Raw genomic sequence first — 23151 nt, forward strand, 5'->3', positions numbered from 1 at the left:
ACACCCACACCAGTACTTGCCCTCCAAAGCCCTGCCCAAACCAGCACTTTCCCCCCAAAGCTCCACCCACACCAGCACTTTCCCCCCAAAGCCCTGCTCACACCAACATTGCCTTCCAAAGCCCCGCCCACTTGCCCTCCAGCAGTAACTCCCCCTTCCAGTCTAGCTGGCAAGGCTCCCACTTCCATGGTTATCTCTGCACTACCTGTGGCTCCCCTAAGCCCAAATCCACATACTATGAGGTGATCTGAGGGTCATTTTTCCATTAAGCAGGAGACCCACAGGGATTAGGACCTATGAACTCTTGTTGGTCCTAAAAATAAATGAGATGTAAAAAAAAAAAGTTCTTTGGTCCCCACTCCATACCAAAAAAACTTTGCAAAATATGAAAAATAGAGATATTAAATATCTACATCAGGAAGTTTCAGGCCAACTTTATTAATTACAAAGTTAGTAAAGGTAAAAACAGATTATAAGTTAAATGTTCTCACTTTGTAAAAGTGCAGGCCAAGAAATCACAGACAATGACAAATGTTCACAGTCAGTCATGGGCATGTGAAAGGACCTCGTGGCAGCTGTCAGGGGTGGAGTTCAAATCCTAATATGACCGCTTGCTAGCTGTGTGACCTCAGTCAAGTTCCTTAACCTCTCTGTGTCTCTGTTCCTCATCTCTGGAACAGAAAGTATGTGAAGGGCCTACCTAATAGGGCTGTTCTAAGGATTAAACGGGGTTATATGTGGAAAGGGCTCAGAACAGAGCCAGATACATACAAAGTTCTCAGTAAGAGAGAGTTATTATCAATATGGATGTCCAAATAATTCAAAACATACTTCAAAATTTTTAAGCAAAAGATTACTTTTAGTGATGAATGTAAGTGTAGTTTTATACATTGACTATGTCATGTGGAGACAATGTAAGTAACACAGCCAGGGGCCATCAAAGGTCTCCACACAGGGCTGGCTTGGCTAAAGCTTTCCAGGTCAAGTGTTGGTAACTGGTAAATGTTCAAATACAATCGAAGTTTGATCCTCCTTAGGAATGCAAAATATGGCATGGGTGTTGCAACTTTCCTACTGACTAAGCCAGACAGTGACACCTACTGAGGGTATTCCCAGGGGCTTCAGAGAAATCAGATTTATTTTTTTTAAGTTTTTTAAAGATTTTTTTGATGTGGGCCATTTTTAAAGTCTTTATTGAATTTGTTACAATATTGCTTCCGTTTGTTTTTTTTTTTTGGCTGTGAAGCACACAGAATCTTAGCTCCCTGACCAGGCATCAAACCTGCACCTGCTGTGTTGATAGACAAATCTTAACCAGTGGACAGCCAAGAAAGTCCCTAGATTTCTTTAAGCAATGTGTTTCCTATATTCCAAGATCCCTCAAAAGTCTGAAACTTAGAAACACTGGGTTTCCAAAATTAAAATTCAAATGTACATCATGACATCACCTTCGATGCATTTTTTTCCACATAGGAAGGAGAAAAGGAAGCAGATAGGTAGGAGGAGGACGGTTACCTCGCAGGAGATGCCCGCGTAACCCTGAGGACACTCGCAGTGCTCTACCTCCGTGGCCAGGGACAGGTCTATGACGTTAGGGCTGGCCACGTCCAGAGAGACAGAATCCAACCTACCAACAGACAAACAGATAGGGCACATTACACAACTTAACATGCTTGCCTGCAGCATCTAAAACCTCAAAGAAGACAAATTCCTGAAAAAGGCTTAATTCAAACAAAAAAAATTTTTTTTAATTAAAAAGGTGAGTGTGTTGTAAGTAACAAGAGACTTTCACAACAGAACATTTTCTGGGAGCTGTCATTAGTCCCTGGAAATGCCTTCAAAATTTGGAAAAAGATGAGCTACTGCCCAACACAGCTGAGGCAAGGCTCCGCGGGGCCCCTTCGGAAGAATGAACTTCAGAAGAACAAGCCCAGGCAGCCGAACTCTCTCTAGGGCAGGGACAATGTCACTGGGTGTGCAGTTCTCTTTGGTTTGCTTTAGCCGTATTCTTTGTGCACACTCTGACTGGTGTTGCCAGAAACAAACCTTCTCAAAGTAACAAAACGACTAAGGCTGAACTCATGAGCTTCAATAGTCTGTGAAAATCTAAGACTATTAACATCAAGAGGGTGAAAACTAGGTGCAACATTGCTGGCAACTGTCCCCTCATTTCTCAGAAAACCACCCTGCAAATATCTGATCCTGACACCAAGTCTATTTCCTACTAGATACATTGGTCATGGACAACTCTTCTTATACTTTCGATAAAATTGTAGTAATAAAAAACAATTCCAAGACAGACAGTTCCATTAGCTGTGTCCTTAAAATTGTCAGTATATTCAACTTAAAATACACAATGCATAAAATAGACAATTCATAAACTATGCAGTACAAAAGGCAAGACTACCGTAAGTTTTCCCTCCTTACCAGTACACACCTGTAAAGAGCTGCCTTGGCAGAGTTGTAGTTGGCTCTGATCAAGAGATGGGTCACATTGGTGAGGACGGTCATCAGCTGGTCACGATCTATCTCCCTCTTGCTCTTGAAATTTCGGAAGTTCTCTGGTACCAGTCTAACCACGTTCAAGTACTCTTCATATGGCTGCAACAGCAGGCCCTCAGCCTGGGTGCTTAAAGTGATTCCGTTTCCCTAACATTTTTAAAATAAGGAGGAAATACATTCATGATTCATTTTCATGATGAAACACGAAAAGCAAATTTTGTATTCAGCCACCTGGCTTTTCATATCTTGGCCAAACGTGTAATACTATCCATGTAGCCCTTGGTCCAGAAGGATCAGAGGTATTTCACTGTGTTCCTCTCAGAGGAATTTGGATAATAAGTCTAAAGACTGTGCCTCTGCTAATCTCAGAAAAGAAACAAAGGCAAGCACTAGACCAAGTTTTCCTCAAAGCAACCAATCTGATACCCCTCATCTTTTTTTAAATTGAAGTACAGTTGATTTACAATGTTTCAGGGGTATAGCAAAGGCCAAGGTCTTGCTGAGTTTTTTGTTTGGTTTTGTTGCAATTTTTATTGGAATGTAGTATCTTAACTCATTTCTGGACACAAACATTTAATAAACCTCCTGATTCCTAGCAACATAAGAAAATACCTATTAAAAACCCACAAGTTCTATTCATTATCAGCCATTGCTGGCATTCTGTCACTAGAGAATACACACCAATATCTGGTATGTTGCAAGCTTTCAAGATAGCCTGGATTTTATTTTTATTTTTATTTTTTTTATTAGTTGGAGGCTAATTACTTCACAACATTTCAGTGGGTTTTGTCATACATTGATATGAATTAGCCATGGATTTACATGTATTCCCCATCCTGATCCCCGCTCCCACCTCCCTCTCCACCCGATTCCTCTGGGTCTTCCCAGTGCACCAGTCCTGAGCACTTGTCTCATGCATCCCACCTGGGCTGGTGATCTGTTTCACCATAGATAGTATACATGCTGTTCTTTTGAAATATCCCACCCTCACATTCTCCCACAGAGTTCAAAAGTCTGTTCTGTATTTCTGTGTCTCTTTTTCTGTTTTGCATATAGGGTTATCGTTACCATCTTTCTAAATTCCATATATATGTGTTAGTATGCTGTAATGTTCTTTATCTTTCTGGCTTACTTCACTCTGTATAAGGGGCTCCAGCTTCATCCATCTCATTAGGACTGGTTCAAATGAATTCTTTTTAATGGCTGAGTAATATTCCATGGTGTATATGTACCACAGCTTCCTTATCCATTCATCTGCTGATGGGCATCTAGGTTGCTTCCATGTCCTGGCTATTATAAACAGTGCTGCGATGAACATTGGGGTGCACATGTCTCTTTCAGATCTGGTTTCCTCAGTGTGTATGCCCAGAAGTGGGATTGCTGGGTCATATGGCAGTTCTATTTCCAGTTTTTTAAGAAATCTCCACACTGTTTTCCATAGCGGCTGTACTAGTTTGCATTCCCACCAACAGTGTAAGAGGGTTCCCTTTTCTCCACACCCTCTCCAGCATTTATTGCTTGTAGACTTTTGGATAGCAGCCATCCTGACTGGCGTGTAATGGTACCTCATTGTGGTTTTGATTTGCATTTCTCTAATAATGAGTGATGTTGAGCATCTTTTCATGTGTTTGTTAGCCATCTGTATGTCTTCTTTGGAGAAATGTCTGTTTAGTTCTTTGGCCCATTTTTTGATTGGGTCATTTATTTTTCTGGAATTGAGCTGCAGGAGTTGCTTGTATATTTTTGAGATTAATCCTTTGTCTGTTTCTTCATTTGCTATTATTTTCTCCCAATCTGAGGGCTGTCTTTTCACCTTACTTATAGTTTCCTTTGTAGTGCAAAAGCTTTTAAGTTTCATTAAGTCCCATTTGTTTAGTTTTGCTTTTATTTCCAATATTCTGGGAGGTGGGTCATAGAGGATCTTGCTGTGATTTATGTCGGAGAGTGTTTTGCCTATGTTCTCCTCTAGGAGTTTTATAGTTTCTGGTCTTACATTTAGATCTTTAATCCATTTTGAGTTTATTTTTGTGTATAGTGTTAGAAAGTGTTCTAGTTTCATTCTTTTACAAGTGGTTGACCAGTTTTCCCAGCACCACTTGTTAAAGAGGTTGTCTTTTTTCCATTGTATATCGTTGCCTCCTTTGTCAAAGATAAGGTGTTCATAGGTTCGTGGATTTATCTCTGGGCTTTCTATTCTGTTCCATTGATCTATATTTCTGATTTTAAAAGTCAGTCCATTAGTTGTATCTGATGGATGTAGATCTGTCTCCTAGTTGACTTTATATCACGAGCTAAAACTGTGAACCTAACTTCCTCTTATTGGTGGGTAATAACTGAAAATAAAGATTTCATTTTCATGCTCACTTCTTAAAAGTCATCAAAGTAATCAAATAGGAGCCCATTTACCACCATGTGTTTTCTGACCTATGTGTGTACCCCCAAGGGTAATGCTCATGTTTCATTTTTTCACAACCTTAGGTTTTGTTTATACGGAGTGTTTGTTAACCTAGTCTGTCAAATAACAATTAGGAGAATACCTATTTTAATTAGAAATTTTAATCCTTGTAAAATGAATTTCAAGGACCGACATGACAATTAGCATTTCTTTTAGGAAACCCCATGGTGACTCAGACGGTAAAGAATCTACCTGCAACGCAGGAGACCAGGGTTTGATCCCTGGGTTGGGAAGACCCCCTGGAGGAGGGCGTGGCAACCCGCTCCAGTATTCTTGCCTGGAGAATCCCCATGGACAGAGGGGCCTGGTGGGCTACAGTCCATGGGGGTCCCAAAGAATTGGACACGACTGAGTGACTAAGCACATAGTTGCCTTCCAGTTTTGTGTTAATTTCTGCTGCATAGCAAAGTGAATCAGCTATGTGTATACAGAGATCCCCTCTTTTTTTGGATTTCCTTCAGGTCCCCACAGAGCTCTGAGAAGAGTCCCCTGTGCTGTAGAGTAGGTTCTCATTAGTCATCTGTTTCTTTTTGTGATGGGACTGAGAACAGGGATGGAGGGGACAGAGGCGAGACAAAAACAATGACACATATCCTGTCCGCACACAGACCCTGTGACCAGCCAGACTCTGGTCACTCAGTGGGGAGGACACGGCCGGAGGGGCGGAGGGGCTCCAGGGCCGATCAGGCAGTCCCTACACGGAGGAAAACCTTCTCCCCTTAGAACAGACACCTCCACTACAGGATAAAGGGAAGAGCTACGGTGCGGCCCCCGGGGCAGTTCTGGAAATCCTAGTCTCAGGAGACCTGAGAGGCAGACCACTGCTGAAAGCCCTCCTGGTCCTGAGCTCCTCGCTACATCGCACCCCCTCTTCGACACTTCCGGTCATAAAACTGACCCCCATGAAGTCCTCTCAGCTCTAACACAGCGACAAGAAAGCAGTTACCTTAATGATGACATCGGCGTGAGACAGGGGGTCACCGTCCACCGCGTCCACTGGGACCTCATAGGACACTGTGTACTTCAGGAAGCCACCAAAGGCCGTCAGCTGGAACCATGAAGGGACAGTGAGCACCAAGGAGGGAGCAGAGCGTGTGGTTGGAGGACACGGTGGCTAGGACTCATCTGGAAACTACTAGACTGCAAGGGGTCCCCGAGGCCCCAGCATGTAAGGACTTCACATTAAAGGCAATGGACAGGAAGCGTGTTATACGAATCTTCGGTTTAACTGACATCACCAAATGCAGGATATTGTTTAAATGCACAGAAAATGCACTCCTTCTTAGAGCTAACGAGGTAAGTGACTATGAACTTCTGCTAGTCCAATAACAGACTTTAATTTCATGGAAGAACTGCAGGGGGTGGGGAGTTTGCCCCAGGACTATAGTCTCAACATTTGGTCTCATCACCCTGCTTGTGGGAGAATGACAGACACATGTGTGATCAGCCAAAGGAAGGACTACGGATTTTCTCCAACCCCATATCCTTTAATGTAAAAGAGAGAGAGATTTTCTTCTGCCAGCTATAGTATAACAACACAATGTTCAGAAGCCAATTTCTACACCATAAAAAAATTGGAGAGGTGATCCCCAGATACACAAACTACTGAATTTTGGTGTTAAGACCTCATTCTAAACAGAAAATGACTTCTAAGATTGCAATTTAGTGAAGAAAAGCAATCATTTTCAAAAAATAAGCACCACTTAAACATACAGAAAACAACTATAAAATTTAAAATGTAACCATCAAATTATCTAGAAATGGACTATGGCACAATACCTACACCATGACTTAAACCAAAGGCGAGACTAAGGTGAGGCTAAGTCAAGCAGAGAGCCAGAGCCATTGAAGGATATTCCACTGAATATACTTTCAGATCAGAATCTGGAGAAAGTGCACGATTGGTGAGGAGGGACAGGACCATGTCACAAAAGAGAGAGGTTAAATCCTATCAACCAACTTCCCACTTTCTAGAATCCCCTTTGAGCATTTTCTTACAACAGAAAGGATCCTATCTGTTCTTAAACACGAACTTCACGTGAGCAACAATCATGAAAAAGAAGCAGGGGGTCCCCTGCACACCCTTTCTAGGAGTGTTCTATACACCCGGTGAGACAGGTACAAGCTTCCCAGATGGTTCAGTGCTAAAGAACCCGCCTGCCAAAGCAGGAGATGCAGCAGATACGGGTTCGATCCCTGGGTCAGGAAGATCCTCTGGAGAAGGAAATGGCAACCCACTCTGGTATTTTTGCCTAGGAAACCCCATGGAGGGAGGAGCCTAGCAGGCTACAATTCATGGGGTAGCAAAGAAGCAGACAGGACTGAGCACAAAACTGGCACACGGCTGACTCCACAGAACAGGGATGCCAGGGACCTTCACAAAGGCCTGGGTGACCCAGGAACCCAGAGCAGGGCAGAAAGTCTCTTTGGGAGAAGGGCACAGGCTTCCCCTACCTAGCAGGGGCCCACCATGGTGCCAGAAGGACACACGTTCCTATTTTAATGATGTAGTAAAGTCAAGCAGGGGCAAAAAGACCGTGGGAGTCAGGTGGGAGCCAACACTAAGTGATATTCTGCCAAATGCCCAGGAGAGCAAGGAGACTACATGAAAGGCCAACCAAAGTTCTTCCCGAATGTTCCCGAGATCCCTGCCCGAGACACCATCACCACAAGTACCTTGTTTCCCAGGTAGGCCTCCGGGGCCGCCCAGTAGTACTGGGAGGTCAGCCTCTGCTCCACTGCCGAGTTGTTGATGCTGATCTGGTGACGTCCGCCCAGCGCGTCCTGCTGAGACCGGATCTGGTTGGAACTGACCAAGTCGGTGATCAGCCACCCGGACATATCTTTCACCTTCAAAAAAGATCCAAGAATTTCAGATCTGTGAATCCCTTTGGGTGCTAGCATCTTCACAGTGAAGGGGCAGGCCCAGAGAGCTCAGCCAGGATGGAGTTCACATACCGTGGCTAAAAGTTCCCCAAGCCCAGGTCAATTAGAAGCAAATAGATGAGCAAAACTGTACAGGCCATGGATATATATCTCAGATTAAAAGAATAGCAAAGAAGTCAATAAATGCACTGAATAAAACATCTCTGGCTAATGCTGACTTCTTCATTGCTGTCCCCTGCTTCTTAGCCAAATGCCAAACACTATATAAAGCCTCCAGATCCTATCCTCCTAATCTGTCACCTGTGTAGAGATGACAGGAGACCACCCACAGGAACACTTAGCCCTTCTCAAGTATTGACCAGAGTCCCTCTTCCCCAGGCACTAGCAAGGAAGGAGAAGGGAGGTCAGGGAAGAGCCCTAAGCTCCAACCAGCAAGCTGTCCCTCTAGAAACCAACCCCCCAGACTCTCTGTTCCCCAAACAGCTAGGGCCCCCTGCCTGTCCTCATCATCTCCGTGCCACCTGCCACACTCCCACCTCCCAGCTTTCGGAAGGTGCCCCCACCTGACTGACGGGCCAGGAGAGGCTTTCACAAACGTCAGAGACGCCGAAGCAGAAGCACTCGGAGCAGCCCTGGGGGTTCCTTTCCTCCAAGTTATAGAATCCTGGCTTGCAGCGATCACAGTGACTCCCCTCAACATTTTCCTGCAAGTGAAGCAAAAAATTAGCTTTTGAAACCAACAGATGGACAGAATAAAATGACATAAACATGATACATGGTGCTGGAGAAGATGCTTGAGAGTGTCTTGGACAGCAAGGAGATCCAACCAGTCCATCCTAAAGGAAATCAACTCTGAATACTCATTGGAAGGGCTGATGCTGAAGCTGAAGCTCCAATACTTTGGCCAGCTGACACGAAGAGCCATCTCATTGGAAGAGACCCTGATGCTGGGAAAGACTGAAGGCAAAAGGAGAAGAGGGTGGCAGAGGATGAGATGGTTAGGTAGCACCACTGACTCAACAGACACGAATTTGGGCAAACTCCAGGAGATAGTGGAGGACAGGGAAGCCTGATGTGCCGCATGGGGTCACAAAGGGTCAAACACGACTGAACGACTGAACAACAATAACAAACATGACATTAGCAGGAAACATGTCTGTTAACCCAGAGACATAGGTAAACAAAAAGACAAATGCAAAGCCTCATAATGTCACAATTTCCCGATAGTCTGAAATATTATCATCTGATTTTGTACTCAAGTCTGAGGCTAAGGATCTAGAGCTTGGTTGTTATATTGCAATGGCTTTTTCGTATCATTTTGTCTTAAATCTTCTATGTTTGTCAATCTTTCAAGTATTTTAAAATCTGAAAAGGACTTTATAATTGTTCATCTTGTAAATGAATGCTAAAGACTATTTTCTGTCATACGTACCTTACAGAGACAAGACTCAGAGCAGGGTTCCTCATTCACGCTGCCAGCTGGGTTGCAGTCACAGGACACACACTCCGGGTAACCCTTATAGCCGAATTGGCAGCGATCACATTTTTCTCCTGCATAACCTTCCTTGCATAGACACTGACCTGGCCACTTCCCTACAAAGAAAGTGGCAAAATGATCCAACAGGAAAGTAAAAGGGGTTTAAAGCAGGGGTCAGCCAACTATTTCTGTAAAAGGCCAGGGAGTACATATTGTAGGCTTTTTGGCCAGTCTCTGTTGCAACTATTCAATTCAGCCCATATGGCTTGAAAGCAGCCACAGAGGATACATTAACAGATGGAAACAGCTCTGTTCCAATAAAACTTTCTTTATAGAGACAGTGGTGCAAGTTATGGCCCATAGAACATAGTTGACAACCCCTGGTTTAAAGAAAGAAAAGGTGGAAAACACATGTAACTGTAAAATGATTCAGTAGCTTTTGAAAACCATTCAGTTCCTCCTTGAAAGGCTAAGCATAGAGTAGTCATAAGATCTAGAGATGCTACTCTGAAGTAGCTAACCAAGAAAAATGGAAACAATGTCTTCCCCAAAACTTATACACAAAGGCTCATAGCAGCATTATTCACAATAGCCAAAAAGTCAAAACAACTTAAATATCCATCTACTGATGAATGAATAAGTTAAACACACATACAATGGAGTATTATACAGCAAGAAAAAATAAACGAATGCTGACACCTGCTACAATAGGGATGAAACTTGAAAATAGTATGGTCAGTGAAAGCAGCCAGTCACTAAAGACCACATATTCTATGTTTTATTTTTATGAAATGGCCAGAATAAGCAAACCTTTAGAAAGAAAGTAGCTCAGTGGTTGCCTAGAGCTGGGGCAGGGGTGGGGAAGGGGTGAAGGGAAACAGGCAGTGAAACTGCCAATGGGTAGGGGGCTTCTTTACAGGGTGATAGAAATATTCCAATATTGGATTGCGGTGATGGCTACACCCATGAATATCCTGAAACAATGGACTGTACACTTTAAATGGATGTACTGTATGCAAGTCAATTATATCAGAAAATTCTTTTAAAAAAAAAAAGCGCAGAAGCCAGTGGTGGAGGGTGATGAGCACTGTCTTTTGCTTTTAATACCAGCTTCAAAAGTTGCAGACTCTTGGCCAAGTTTCTCAAGTGCTCTGAGCTACAGTTTCCTTGCCTATAGAGTGGGTAAAATAATTTTTACTTGCTATGATTAAAAATTAAAATGATGTATATTTTTCAGTGAATCCAATCAAAGGTAACTGTCATCATCAGCATCATCTTATCGTGGGTTGCAGGTTAGAATCACTAGTTCCTGTAATTCACCATCCCCCCAACCAGCAGGCCCACAGTGAGCACATCCTTCTCTGCTGATCAATATCCACTTCCACTGCCAGCGACTGAGCACCGGAGGCGGTCGCAGGGGTCTCTGAGCAGATACAAGCTATTCAGGGGACTCTGGCATTTGCATGTCCATTTGCCAGTTTTGGAAATGGAAAGAACATTGACATTTACAAGGTTACCTGGAGGATTTGCTTGTGTTGTAGGAGGATGTATGCTTAAGCCTCTGCCTGTCTTCTGAGAGCTAAATGCAGTGATTGATATTTACTGTTCCACATATGACTTGAAACAGAGCCTCATTGCTTCTTTCATCAAAAGCTCAATTAACCTCTCAAATGTCATTTCATCACCTTGACATCACCATCTCCACCCCTCCCTTCCTCAAATCTATCACGACTGGTAATTTTGCTTTATGCCCAGGGCACCAAGACCTTTCTTTATATTATTCATGGACTTGTTCATTTAGTGTCTGCCTGTGAGCAGAGACCTTGGTTATCTGTTCAACTATATATACATGTTCCCAGGTCCTAAAAAACTGCCTGGCACATAGTGGTAAGGTGCTTCATAAATATCTGATGAGCAAAACATCAATAGAGAATCATCACCAAATTATTACACAATGGTAACAGTCTTGCTAGGTGCAAATCTTACACACACACACACACACACACACACACACACACACACACACACATCGATTACGAGCACAGAAATGAACCAAGTACCTCTGTGTAAGTCAGAGTGAAGGTCATCCTTAATACAGACAGAACTGAGGGACCCCAGAGGGTCACAGTCACAGGGGCGACAAGGGTTGTCCTCATAAGGAGACACCTGAAAGGCAGAGGTTGTCCTAGATTATCTTGCTAGAAATAATAGCAATCTTAGCATTAACATTGACAATAACATCAATGACAAAGTGTTGGCTTTTCGTCCCAGATGTGACTATCACCATGATTTTGTGTACCCAGGGTGTATAGGTCAAGCCAGAAAATACCAAACATCCTTTTGATGGTGACAACCGCTGGCGTCATTAGCAAAGAGTCCTCCTTTCCCATTATCACAGCTCCCAGGCCCCCTAGCTCTGCTGTGACCTGGAGTTATCTAGAAGCATCTCCTATAACCCAGCAACCATGGGATTCCCATGTCAGCTACATGTCAACTGAGAAGTGAGCACTTCCTTTGAGCAGGAGACAGCTGCTTCAGTTATTGGCTGACTCTCCCCGTGAACACTGAGTATCATAAAACTCTGAGAGGATGCAGCCAGGGGGCTCTGAATTCAAGGTAAGTAGCAGTGAGCAAACATCCTACTCTGAGCCAGAAAAAGAAGACTACAGAGCAGGATATCTATACTGAAGAACACTACAAGCTAAAAAGCAAACATTAAGTGGCAGGTATTCCCAGGGCAACTGCCAGCAGAAGGACAGAAGAAAAATCATGAGTCAAAATCTAACAAAGGTCCTAAGAACTGGAATCCTTATAATTATATGCATGTACCCCTTACTAGCATTCCAATAAAGGGATTCTGAACCAGAAAACAAAACAAGTGAGAAATGGTTAGGGCTTAAAAAAACCTTCCTTATCTTTATAGCTGGTTGCCTGTAACTCTATTTCAACCCTTCAACTAGTGATTGATTTTATAGTTAACTGTTGGGCACATCTGTCTCCCCAATCAAATTTTAAGTTCTTCGAAAACAAATGGTTTCTTTTTCATCTTTGTATGCTTTCAATCGCTTGGATTATAAAAGACTCCCCAATAAATATTCAGTCAAATAAAGAATACAGTCAAATGTTATAGGAGGAAATGTCTCCAGTGCTGGGGTTGTGTGTGGTGGTCTGAGGCTCTTTCCTGCCACAAAGCTGGGTGACAGCCAAGGCACTCTTACCCCATGGGGTCTGTAATATCCATCCACACAGGTTTCACAGTTGACACCCATGGTGTTCTGCAGGCAGCTGATGCAAACCCCTCCTCCTCTGAACTGTCCAGCAATATTCAGGCTTCTCCTCTGATTGGCCACATCTTCATCATAGTAACAGTCTTTGGCTTTATTGTGGCAGTTGCATTCTAGGAAAATATTTTCAAATCTTGGTTAATATAGATGCCATGGTCTAGATAAACACAAGCCTTCCCTCCTTAAGTAAATTTTGATGAAAGTGAAAGTCACTCAGTTGTGTTCGACTCTTTGCAACCCTATGGACTATACAGGCCAATGGAATTCTCCAGGCCAGAATACTGGAGTGGGTAGCCTCTCCCTTCTCCAGGCGATCTTCCCAACCCAGGAATCAAATCGGCGTCTCCTGCATTGCAGGCAGATTCTTTACCAGCTGAGCAACTAGGCGAGCTGACTATAAATTAAAACTATAGAGTAAGTCATTTTAGTAGGACATGGGCCACCTTCTGGAGGCGTTAGGGAATAGCTGTCTGAATTATAAGTTTGCACACCCACTGGATCCATCAACCTCTTTCCTGGGATCACATTCGGCAGAAGCACCTGCTCACTTGTCAGGTGAATCACTGTACCACTGCTTGTGTTAAAAGAAGACTTGCTATTGTTGTTCAGTCGCTAAGTCCTGGGTGACTCTGTGACCCGCACAGACTGCAACACGCCAGGCTACTCTGCCCGTCACTATCTCCCGGGGTTTGCTCAAACTGTCCATTGAACTGGTGATGCTATCTAACCATCTCTAAGAGCAAGCAAAATACTACAGGTAGGTAGATGTTTTGATAACGTTAAATCCATACAATGGAGTTCAATGAAACTATTTTTTTTAATTAATTGATTAATTTGGATGCACCAGGTCTTGGTTGTGGCATGTAGGATCTAGTTTCCTGATTGGGGTTTGAACCTGAGCCCCCAGCATTGGGAGTGCAGAGTCTTTTCCACTAGACCAGCAGGGAAATTCCCCAGTGCAACTGTATTTAAAGCAGCATTTCATACCATTAATATGGAAATTAAAATATGGAATTTTCTTTAAGATATATTGTTAAATACAAAAGCAATGCACAGATTGACGTGTACATCACATTAGATTCTATGCACAAACTGTGTAAGGTATAGGAAAGTGTTAACATGCTTTCCTTGCATAAACATTTCAGGAAGAACCTACCGGGAAATAATACAAAGTGGGAAGGGTGGAGATAGAAATATACAAATATGCTTTTATATACTGTAGATATTGGAACCTTGTGAATATATTGCCTATTTAAAATCTAAATCCAAATTAGTAAAGAATAAATGAATACACAGGAAGGGCAATCATAGATAAATAGTAAATCATAATGATATATTAGGTCTCAATCCTTCATGTCTTATGACAGTAGTCTGCAGCTTTGGGAATTACTTGAATAACTAAGGAAACCACTTTATTCAGTTGCTAAGTCGTGTCTGACTTTTTGCGACCCCCCAGACTGCAACATGTCCAGCGGCCCTGTCCTTCACCATCTCCCTGGGTTTGCTCATGTCCATTGAGTCGGTGATACAGTTCAACTGTCTCATCCTCTGTCACCCTCTTCTCCTCCTGCCCTCAATCTTTCCCAGCATCAGGGTCTTTTCCAAACCATTACACACTATAAATATGAAGTCACTGTAAACTGAAGCAGATGAAGGGGGAAGACTTCACATCCCTGCACCCCTGAGTGGCCTCACCTTCACACGTGTTCCCGGAAGAAACAGTGCCAGGTCTCCAAGGCTGCTGGTGGTACCCAGGGCAGCATCGATTGCATCTGTCCCCACATGTGTTATGTTCACACTGACACTGGAATTTCTAGACAACAAGGAACATAAAACTGGATCTGAAAATTGACCTGCATGCTTTTCTTAAGTTTATTTCAAGAAAAATTCATCACAGTCAAATACATAGCAAGGGTTTGCAGTTGAGGATATATGGTGACATATAAGCAAATGGGTATTTCATTTTTAAAGATAAAAATAAATATAGAACCTGGTTACATGCAGAATCGAGAAGAAAGAAAATAAACTAACATGGGTTAACTAACAAAAACTTTTCAAAAGAGATATGTTGACTTGAAAGGTTTGGAAGCTCCTATAAGTAACTTTCATTTAAAAAAAATATATATATATATATATATATATATATATTTATTTTGGTTGCATCAGTTCTTAATTGTAGAATTCAGTATCTAGTTTCCTGACTAGGGATCAAACCTGGGCCCCCTACATTGGGAGCACAGAATCTTACCCACTGGACCACCAGAGAAGTCCCTGAATAACTTTCTGGATATTCATCTCTATATTTTTCAGCATTAATAAGAGAATAATCCTATTCAGGAGTTAAATTATAACAAAGATTGGGAAAAAATAAAAAGCAATTCCATGTAAGTTTTTTAAGAGAAGAAGAAAAGAGAATGTCCTCTTCTTCACTTAATATGATGCTAAAACAGGAAAACTTTGTTTTATCTTGATTTAGCACCACAGAAAGGAAAGAGAAGGGGACTGTTAAAAACATAAGCATAATTCCTAACTGCACATGATTTTCACTTACTATCTTACAGAAAAGAGCTTTAAAATTCAAAGGGCCACTCGGTTGGACACTATTTTATAGTTTAAGGTTAAAATGGCAAATATTATATCTATTTTTGCAACAAAAAAAATTCCTAGAAAGATTTATTTTAAACGTATTCTTCAACCAAAGCAAAATTAAATTGTCTTTAAAAAATTAAACCAGTTAAATTATCTAAAAAGTTCTCTTTTTGTGGCATGATTTTATAACTTTCAACACTTGCCTTAAATAAAAAGTGCAACGCCGACATTATAGCTACAACTTCTAAGGTTTTAATAAGATGTGAAATACTACTACTCACCTTTGTAGCTTCATCCCATGGGCAGCTACTAGCATGGCCATAACAGATACACATTCCTCCAACAGAAATGTCTTTTATTGAATAGTAATACTAAGGAAAAAGAAAGTTACAAAAAAATAAAATAAAACCTCTTCTATTTCAGTGCAAAGAAAATGTTGACATGCAAACAAATATCTCAGTTGCTATTGGTAATCAAAAACACACATATACCTTTTAAAGAATATTTCATGCATAAATAAATATAAATAAAATATTTATGTTCAATTAAAGTAAATAATGTTCAAATTAGTTCATCCATAGAAACCAAAAGAATTGAAAAAGAATTTCTCAACTTGGCTGCATCATAAACTGAGGCAGTCATATTCAAAACCTAGGCTACTTAGAACTCTAACAATATTCCTAAATTGAATATAGCCCTTTATAAACTACCCACTCCAGTATTCTTGCCTAGAGAATTCCATGGACTGTATAGTCCATGGGGTTGCAAAGAGTCATACATGACTGAGCGACTTTCACTTTTTCACTACATAAAAAGGATAACTCATGACCAAATAGGACTTATCCCAGGGGTGCAGAGTTAATTTAACATATAAACATCAATAAATGTAAATCACCATATTAACAGAATAAAGGAGAAAACCTAAGATCCTTTCATTAGATGCAGTAAAAGCATTTTAAAGAAGGCAATACCATCATTCAAAAACTCAGCAAACCATAAGCAGAAGCAAGCTTCTTCAGTCTAATGAAGGTGCGTCTATGGAAAACCTGGATCCTGGATCTAACAGTGGAAGGTTAAGCACTTTCCTCCTAAAATCGGCTCTCACAATTTCTAGTCAACATTTTAGTAGCCCATACGGTGCCAGTCAGTTCAATAATGCAAGAAAAAGGAAGTCAAAGGCAAATAGAGGGCATAGTAAGACTGAACTGTCATTATTTGTAGATAACATGATTGTGTACATAGAAAATCTATCAAAAGCTACAGGAATTTGTAAATCTGGCAATATCTCAATGAACAAAAATGAATTACACTTCTGTATACTAGAATGAACAAATTGAAAACAAATTTTAGAAAGCAAGCCATTAACACTAACATTCAAAAACAAGAAATACTTAAAAATAAACTGAACAAAAGATGGATGATAAACAATTTTAATTTTTAATCAGTGCCAAGAGGAGTGAAAGAAGTCGGACATAAGAGGAGACACATAGCACATCTGTGCACTGGATGATCCAATACTGTCAAAATGTTTTCTAAAATTCCTTCTAAGTTGATCTATGGAATCAATGAACTCCCAATGAAGGTGTCAGCAGGCTTTCTTTCTTCCTTTCTTTTTGGGCGGAAATTTACAAACTGGTTCTAAAACTCATAAGGAAACACAATGAACTTGGAATAGCCTAATCAATCCTGGAAAAGAACTGAAGTGGACTGTTACAGTACCTGACTTCAAGACTTTCTACAGTAATGAAGAAAGACCTTTATTGGCATAAGGATAGACAAACAGACCCATACAGTGTCCAGAAATGCATCCACAATAATAAGGTCAAGTAATTTTCAATAGGCCACAAAACAATTTAAAGAAAAAAAGAATGTATATATTTTCAACAAGTCATGTGGAACAATTGTACATGCACATGGAGAATAAAGAACTTCTACCTCACACCAAATAAAAAATGAACAAGAATGGATAATAGGTGTGAAAACTAAAACTATAAAACTATTACAAAAAAGCATCAGATAATATTTTTGTAAACTTGCGGTAAACAAGTATTTTTCAGAGAGGAATAGAAAGATTAATTCTGAGGAAAAAATGATAAATTGCATCAAAATTAAAATTTCTATTCATTGAAAGTCATAGTTAAGAAAGTGGATAAGCAAGAGACAGAGGACACAGAATGGATTTGCAGTAGAGACACATCTGACAAAGATACATAAAGATATTTATAACTCAGGAATAAAGAGACAGGTAACCCAATTTAAAGATGGATAAAAATGTGATCAGATACAAATAAGCACACACTCAACACAATTCTCAGGGAGACACAAATTAATACTCAAGGAGACGTTCCTCCATGCACTTTGGCACAGCTGAGGTGACAAGTGACCAGCACCCCAGTATGGACATGTGTGGTGTACCCAGAGCCCTCACACACTGCTGCAGAATGGTATAGCTACTTTTGATGTCTCAGCAAATTCCCCAAAATTAAACATACAGCTATCCTGTAACTTGGTTGTTCCACTCCTACTTTATCCAAGGGGTTTGAAAATGTCTGTCCCTATGAACCTTGTACATTTACCATACACGTATCTCAAAGTTTAAACTTTTAAGTGAAAACAAAACAAAAAAACCAAAACCCAACAACTCTCACTTGCTTGGTCAGTCGTGGAGCCACATAAGAATGAAGAAATGGCCACTACATCCGCTGCAAGATGATGTTGTCGGATGAGTGGAGACAAGGGGGCCTGAGGACACCACATCAGAACTACATCATTTAAAGGTGGTATTTAATGTCGCCAACAAAAATAAGAAAAAAGGCCAACCAGGGAGGGAATGTCTATTTCCGTTAAATGACATAAAGTTTTCCCAGAGGTCAGGAGCCCTGCCAGACTTACTCGTCTGGTGACAATAGGGTCCAGGTCTTTAGGGTCCCGGTGGCTGAGGGTCATAAGATCGGCGTTGAGGGTTCGGATGCGCTGTAAACGCAGGCGGATGTATCGTGCAGAAGTGAAATCCAGCAATTTGGGTGAAAGATCGTCAGAGCTTGGTCTGCCATTGATTAACGACGTGTGAATCTAAAGATAAAACATTAAAATAAAGAAATATCCGTTTTAAGCATGCAAAAAAAATTATAACTCTGATGGTTCAGATTCAGGGCATAATCTTTACAGATATTATCTAAAATCAAACCAAATAACTAGATTCTTACAGGAATCTAATATTCATTGACACTTGTGTACAGCAATGATCACAGCCCAAGTTCAGTTTATTAAAGTCATTAATTCTAGTGTCTCCGGGATTTCAGGAAACCTTTAAACAAGAACACTTCTCCCGGTGTGATGAGAGCATTTTAACATGGATCCACAGGCATCTGTGAACCAGAGTCTAAATGTCAAGGACAGACTGAGGAGAGTGAGAAAAGGTGCCTGGGAACTTTGTAACTCCCACTCTCTCAACTCGTCTCTGCTCTTGAAACAATGCAGGACTTGCTGCTGAGTTCCTGTGTGAAAACGCACTTTTTTGAGGGTTTTTGTGGTTTTGGCTTATTAAGGCATGCTATCAAGGCACGGCTAATTTTTGATCACACTCTGATTTAATGATGTGTGTGCAGTCCGGGCCTGTAGAGCACAGAACTGGAACACTTCATCAACCATATCCAACCCACAACACCCTTGGGGAGAGGGAGAACTTCCTGGACAAAACCAGGAGCTCTATCAACAAATGTTGCTGCCCTGGTGTCATGGGAAGGATCCTCCAGGGAGGATCCTGATGAATTATTAAATCACAGCAGAGTGAAGTTGAGGGACCTCCTTGAAGGGAAGAAATCAATAAAGTAACATGTGTCTGGGGCAACATGAAGCATCAGTAGACACCAGGCAATGATACCCCAGCTCCAGCATCTCAATAGTTGAAGATCTCTGTGATCTTTGGCTCCTAGCAGAGCTATGCTGTCATTGGAGGTGGGGAAAAACAGACCTCCCGGCCGGTAGGGGGCGCCTTACCTCTCCGTGTTCAAGCGGCACCAGCCTGGAGTAATAGGAGGTGCAGATGACTTCGTCATCCGCCCTGTAGGTTGGCGGCCCCCGTCTCGGAGTGATGTTGTAATGAGTCAAACATTCCGTGTCACTGACAGCATAGTACTGCCAGGGGCTGAACTCTACACCATCCACAGAACGTTCCAAGATCCAGTTTCCAGGCCGAGGGGCATTCGCTGCCTTGATGATGACATAAGCGACCTGGAAGACCTGGAACAAAGCCATTGAAAAGTCTCAATCAATAACCAGTAACAAGTGCTCAGAAATCAAAGTGCCTCTTGAGAGCACTGCCATATGATGACTTCCAGTGTCTTTTACTGCTTTTGAAGATAACTGCTCATAAAAGAGATGTATCTTGTAAATGTTTTTCTGGCGGCATTTGTTTTCAAAATATACTCAAACTATTCACAAATGAATCTGTATTATTATTATTGTTATTAGCAGTGTAATTTTTTTTTATAATTTGGGTGTGCTATGTACCATGTGGGATATAGTTCCCTCACCAGGCGTGGAACATGTGCCCTCTGCATGGCAGCATGGAGTCTTAACCACAGGACCACTAGGGAAGTCCCAATAATGTTAATATTAGCATAAGTGCCTGTTTTCTTGTTTCCAGTGTCTTTCTCCAGCAGGATTCTTAATGGTCATAGTTGCATTATATTTCATTAATAGTCGTGATGTATTTCTCATACATTGATTTGGAGATGAGAAAAAAAAAGTCAACTCACTACACACCTATCACAACGGTTAAAATCCACAACAGTTAAAATCCAGAACACCAACAACACGAAATGCTGGTGAGGTTGTGGAGCGACAGGAACTCTTGTTCAGAGCTAGTGGAAATGCAAAATGCTGCAGCTACTTCAGAAGATAGTTTGGTGATTTCTTACAAAATTAAATATGATCTAACCATATAATCTATCACTCATGCTCCTTGGTATTTACCCAAAGGAGTTGAAAACTTCCACAGGTGAATGGATAGAGGAAGTGTGATGTCCATACAATGGAGTATTATTCAGTAATAATAATTTTTAAAATTGAGCTCTCATGCCACAAAAAGACATGGAGAAATCTTAAATGTATATTGCTAAATGCAAGAAGCCAGTCTGAAAAGGCTACATACTGGATGAGTCCAACTATATGACCTCTGGGCTTGTTGGTTTTTTGTTTTTTGTCTTAAGCCTCTCCCCATCTTAGCCCTCACCAATTCCAGGAACACAATTCCTCACAATTAACCCACCATAAACCAAAATATTTTATTTTCATCTACTGAACTATTCCCTGGGAAGGACAGTTCTATCTCATTATAATAACTTTGTTCACCTACAAGAAACGCCCTCCAATAAAGCACATCCCCTATTTCTAAAGCACATTAAAAGCAAAACAATGTTATTGGATTTCAGTAATGAGGAAAATGAGGAACTGCTTGTATCCGGAACTGAATGTCCATGTTTAAAAATCTAGAACCATCTTCATCGATTTAAATGTACAATAATTAAAATAAGGTAAAGGCTATTCTGTTGGAGCATAAACATCTCCAGAAGATTCTCCTATGAACATAATTACATGGCTTTGTTTTGGGGGGAGTTTTTTTTTTTTTTTAAAAACCTTTCCCCAGTTTTGTAATTCATATATTCTATCATTTATATATATTTTTTTATTTACTACATTTTGTTTGCTCAGTCGCTCAGTTGTGTCCAACTCTTTGAGACCCATGGACTGTAGCCCGTCAGGCTCCTCAGTCCATGAAATTCTCCAGGCAAGAATACTGGAGTGGGTTGCCATTCTCTTCTCCAGGGGGGTTTCCTGACCCAGGAATCAAACCGGAGGCTCCTGTGTCTCCTATATTGTAAGCAGATTCTTTTCCTACTGAGCCACAGTACTTGCTGTGGTTAAGGACAAGTTAAGTGCTTTATTAGAATTACTAGCACTTCAAACCTTTCTAACTACATTCTTCTCATGAAATATGTACTATTACTCCCGCTACTTTACAGACAAGAAAACTGAGGCACAGAAAGATTAAATAATCTTCCCAGGATCTCACAGGTACTAAAATGTAAACCACACTTCTACAGATTGCAAGGGAACAGAATGAAACCCTGAGCTGAGCAACATGTGAACACCAATCCAGTTTTCCAAATCTCTGACCTCAACCAGCAGCAATCATTTCAATACAATTTTCTTGTACTTTCATCAAACCCTTGTTGGCTTTTAGACAGAGAGGTCAGTCACATGTCACAAAATGATAGCCAGTGTAAGAACAACCATAGTGGGAAAGCTTTAGGACAAATCGTTTAAGTATCTTGATCAAGGCCTTCAGCTATGATGCTGGGCATTGTTTTCACAATCTCTGAGTAGTTTCCCAAACTGGAGACTGGGAAACAAACCAAAAAGGGGATTATGAGATGGAAATCTGTAAAAGCAGAAGAAGGGGCTATGAAGCATCTAGATGCAATATGTTAAATCACATTACTGGCAGAAATGTCTCCCCCAAATCCAAATGCTGAAGTCCTAACCCCTAGTACCTCAGAAGGGGACTGTATCCAGATAGAGGTATTTAAAGAGTCAATCAAGGTCAAGGAGGTCATAGTCCTGTCTGACTGGTGTCGTTTTAAGAAAAGAAAATTAGGACCTATACACAGAGATGGAGGGTCAACCCGGTAAGGACACAGTGAAAAGATGGCCATCTGCAAGCCAAGAGCAGAGGTCTCAGATGGAATTGACCCTACCAGCACCTTGATCTTGAACTTCCAGTTCCCAGAACTCTAACACATTTCTTTTTTTTTTTTTCCATTTATTTTTATTAGTTGGAGGCGAATTACTTTACAATACTGTAGTGGTTTTTGCCATACATTGACATGAATCAGCCATGGATTTACATGTGTTCCCCATCCCGATCCCCCCTCCCGCCTCCCTCTCCACCCCATCCCTCTGGGTCTTCCCAGTGCACCAGTCCTGAGCACTTGTCTCATGCATCCAACCTGGGCTGGTGATCTGTTTCACCCTTGAGAGTATACTTGTTTCAATGCTGTTCTCTCAGAACATCCCACCCTTGCCTTCTCCCAAAGAAGTCCCAAAGTCTGTTCTGTACATCTGTGTCTCTTTTTCTGTTTTGCATATAGGGTTATTGTTACCATCTTTTTAAATTCCATATATATGTGTTAGTATGCTGTAATGGTCTTTATCTTTCTGGCTTACTTCACTCTTTATAATGGGCTCCAGTTTCATCCATCTCATTAGAACTGATTCAAATGCATTCTTTTTAATGGCTGAGTAATATTCCATGGTGTATATGTACCACAGCTTCCTTATCCATTCATCTGCTGATGGGCATCTAGGTTGCTTCCATGTCCTGGCTATTATAAACAGTGCTGCGATGAACACTGGGGTATACATGTCTCTTTCAGATCTGGTTTCCTCGGTGTATATGCCCAGGAGTGGGATTGCTAGGTCATATGGCAGTTCTATTTCCAGTTTTTAAAGGAATCTCCACACTGTTCTCCATAGTGGCTGTATTAGTTTGCATTCCCACCAACAGCGTAAGAGTGTTCCCTTTTCTCCACACCCTTTCCAGCATTCATTGCTTGTAGACTTTTGGATAGCAGCCATCCTGACTGGCGTGTAATGGTACCTCATTGGGGTTTTGATTTGCATTTCTCTGATAATGAGTGATGTTGAGCATCTTTTCATGTGTTTGTGCTAACACATTTCTGCTGTTTAAACCCCCAGGTCTTCTGTATGGGCTACAGCAGCCCTAAGCAAACGAACACAAGCTTGTCTAATTCACCCGTTGTGTGCTGACAAACAGGTCTTAGCACCTAATATAAAAAAAAAAAAACAGTGAGGGCTTCTTTGTTAAGATATAGAACCTTTGCCCAAATGAAATCCATGATATTTCTGTGGCTGCTCTTTAGCATGGTTGACTG

At 41.3% G+C, this 23151-nt stretch overlaps 1 protein-coding gene across 1 annotated transcript in view; it reads right to left on the minus strand.

The window, feature by feature from the left end:
- LAMA1 (laminin subunit alpha 1) overlaps positions 1 to 23151 on the minus strand; it is a 124007-nt gene that overhangs the window by 63021 nt on the left and 37835 nt on the right. The window contains exons 4-15 of the mRNA XM_061130669.1: positions 19193 to 19435; positions 18086 to 18265; positions 15475 to 15564; positions 14300 to 14417; positions 12539 to 12717; positions 11381 to 11486; positions 9276 to 9436; positions 8407 to 8547; positions 7634 to 7807; positions 5904 to 6005; positions 2438 to 2649; positions 1516 to 1627 (exon numbers count right to left, since the gene is read on the minus strand). Of these exons, the coding sequence (XP_060986652.1) occupies positions 1516 to 1627; positions 2438 to 2649; positions 5904 to 6005; positions 7634 to 7807; positions 8407 to 8547; positions 9276 to 9436; positions 11381 to 11486; positions 12539 to 12717; positions 14300 to 14417; positions 15475 to 15564; positions 18086 to 18265; positions 19193 to 19435 (1818 nt within the window). The remainder of the gene's footprint in view (positions 1 to 1515; positions 1628 to 2437; positions 2650 to 5903; positions 6006 to 7633; positions 7808 to 8406; positions 8548 to 9275; positions 9437 to 11380; positions 11487 to 12538; positions 12718 to 14299; positions 14418 to 15474; positions 15565 to 18085; positions 18266 to 19192; positions 19436 to 23151) is intronic.

Source organism: Dama dama, chromosome 27, assembly GCF_033118175.1.
Source record: "Dama dama isolate Ldn47 chromosome 27, ASM3311817v1, whole genome shotgun sequence".
Classification (NCBI taxonomy): domain Eukaryota; kingdom Metazoa; phylum Chordata; class Mammalia; order Artiodactyla; family Cervidae; genus Dama; species Dama dama.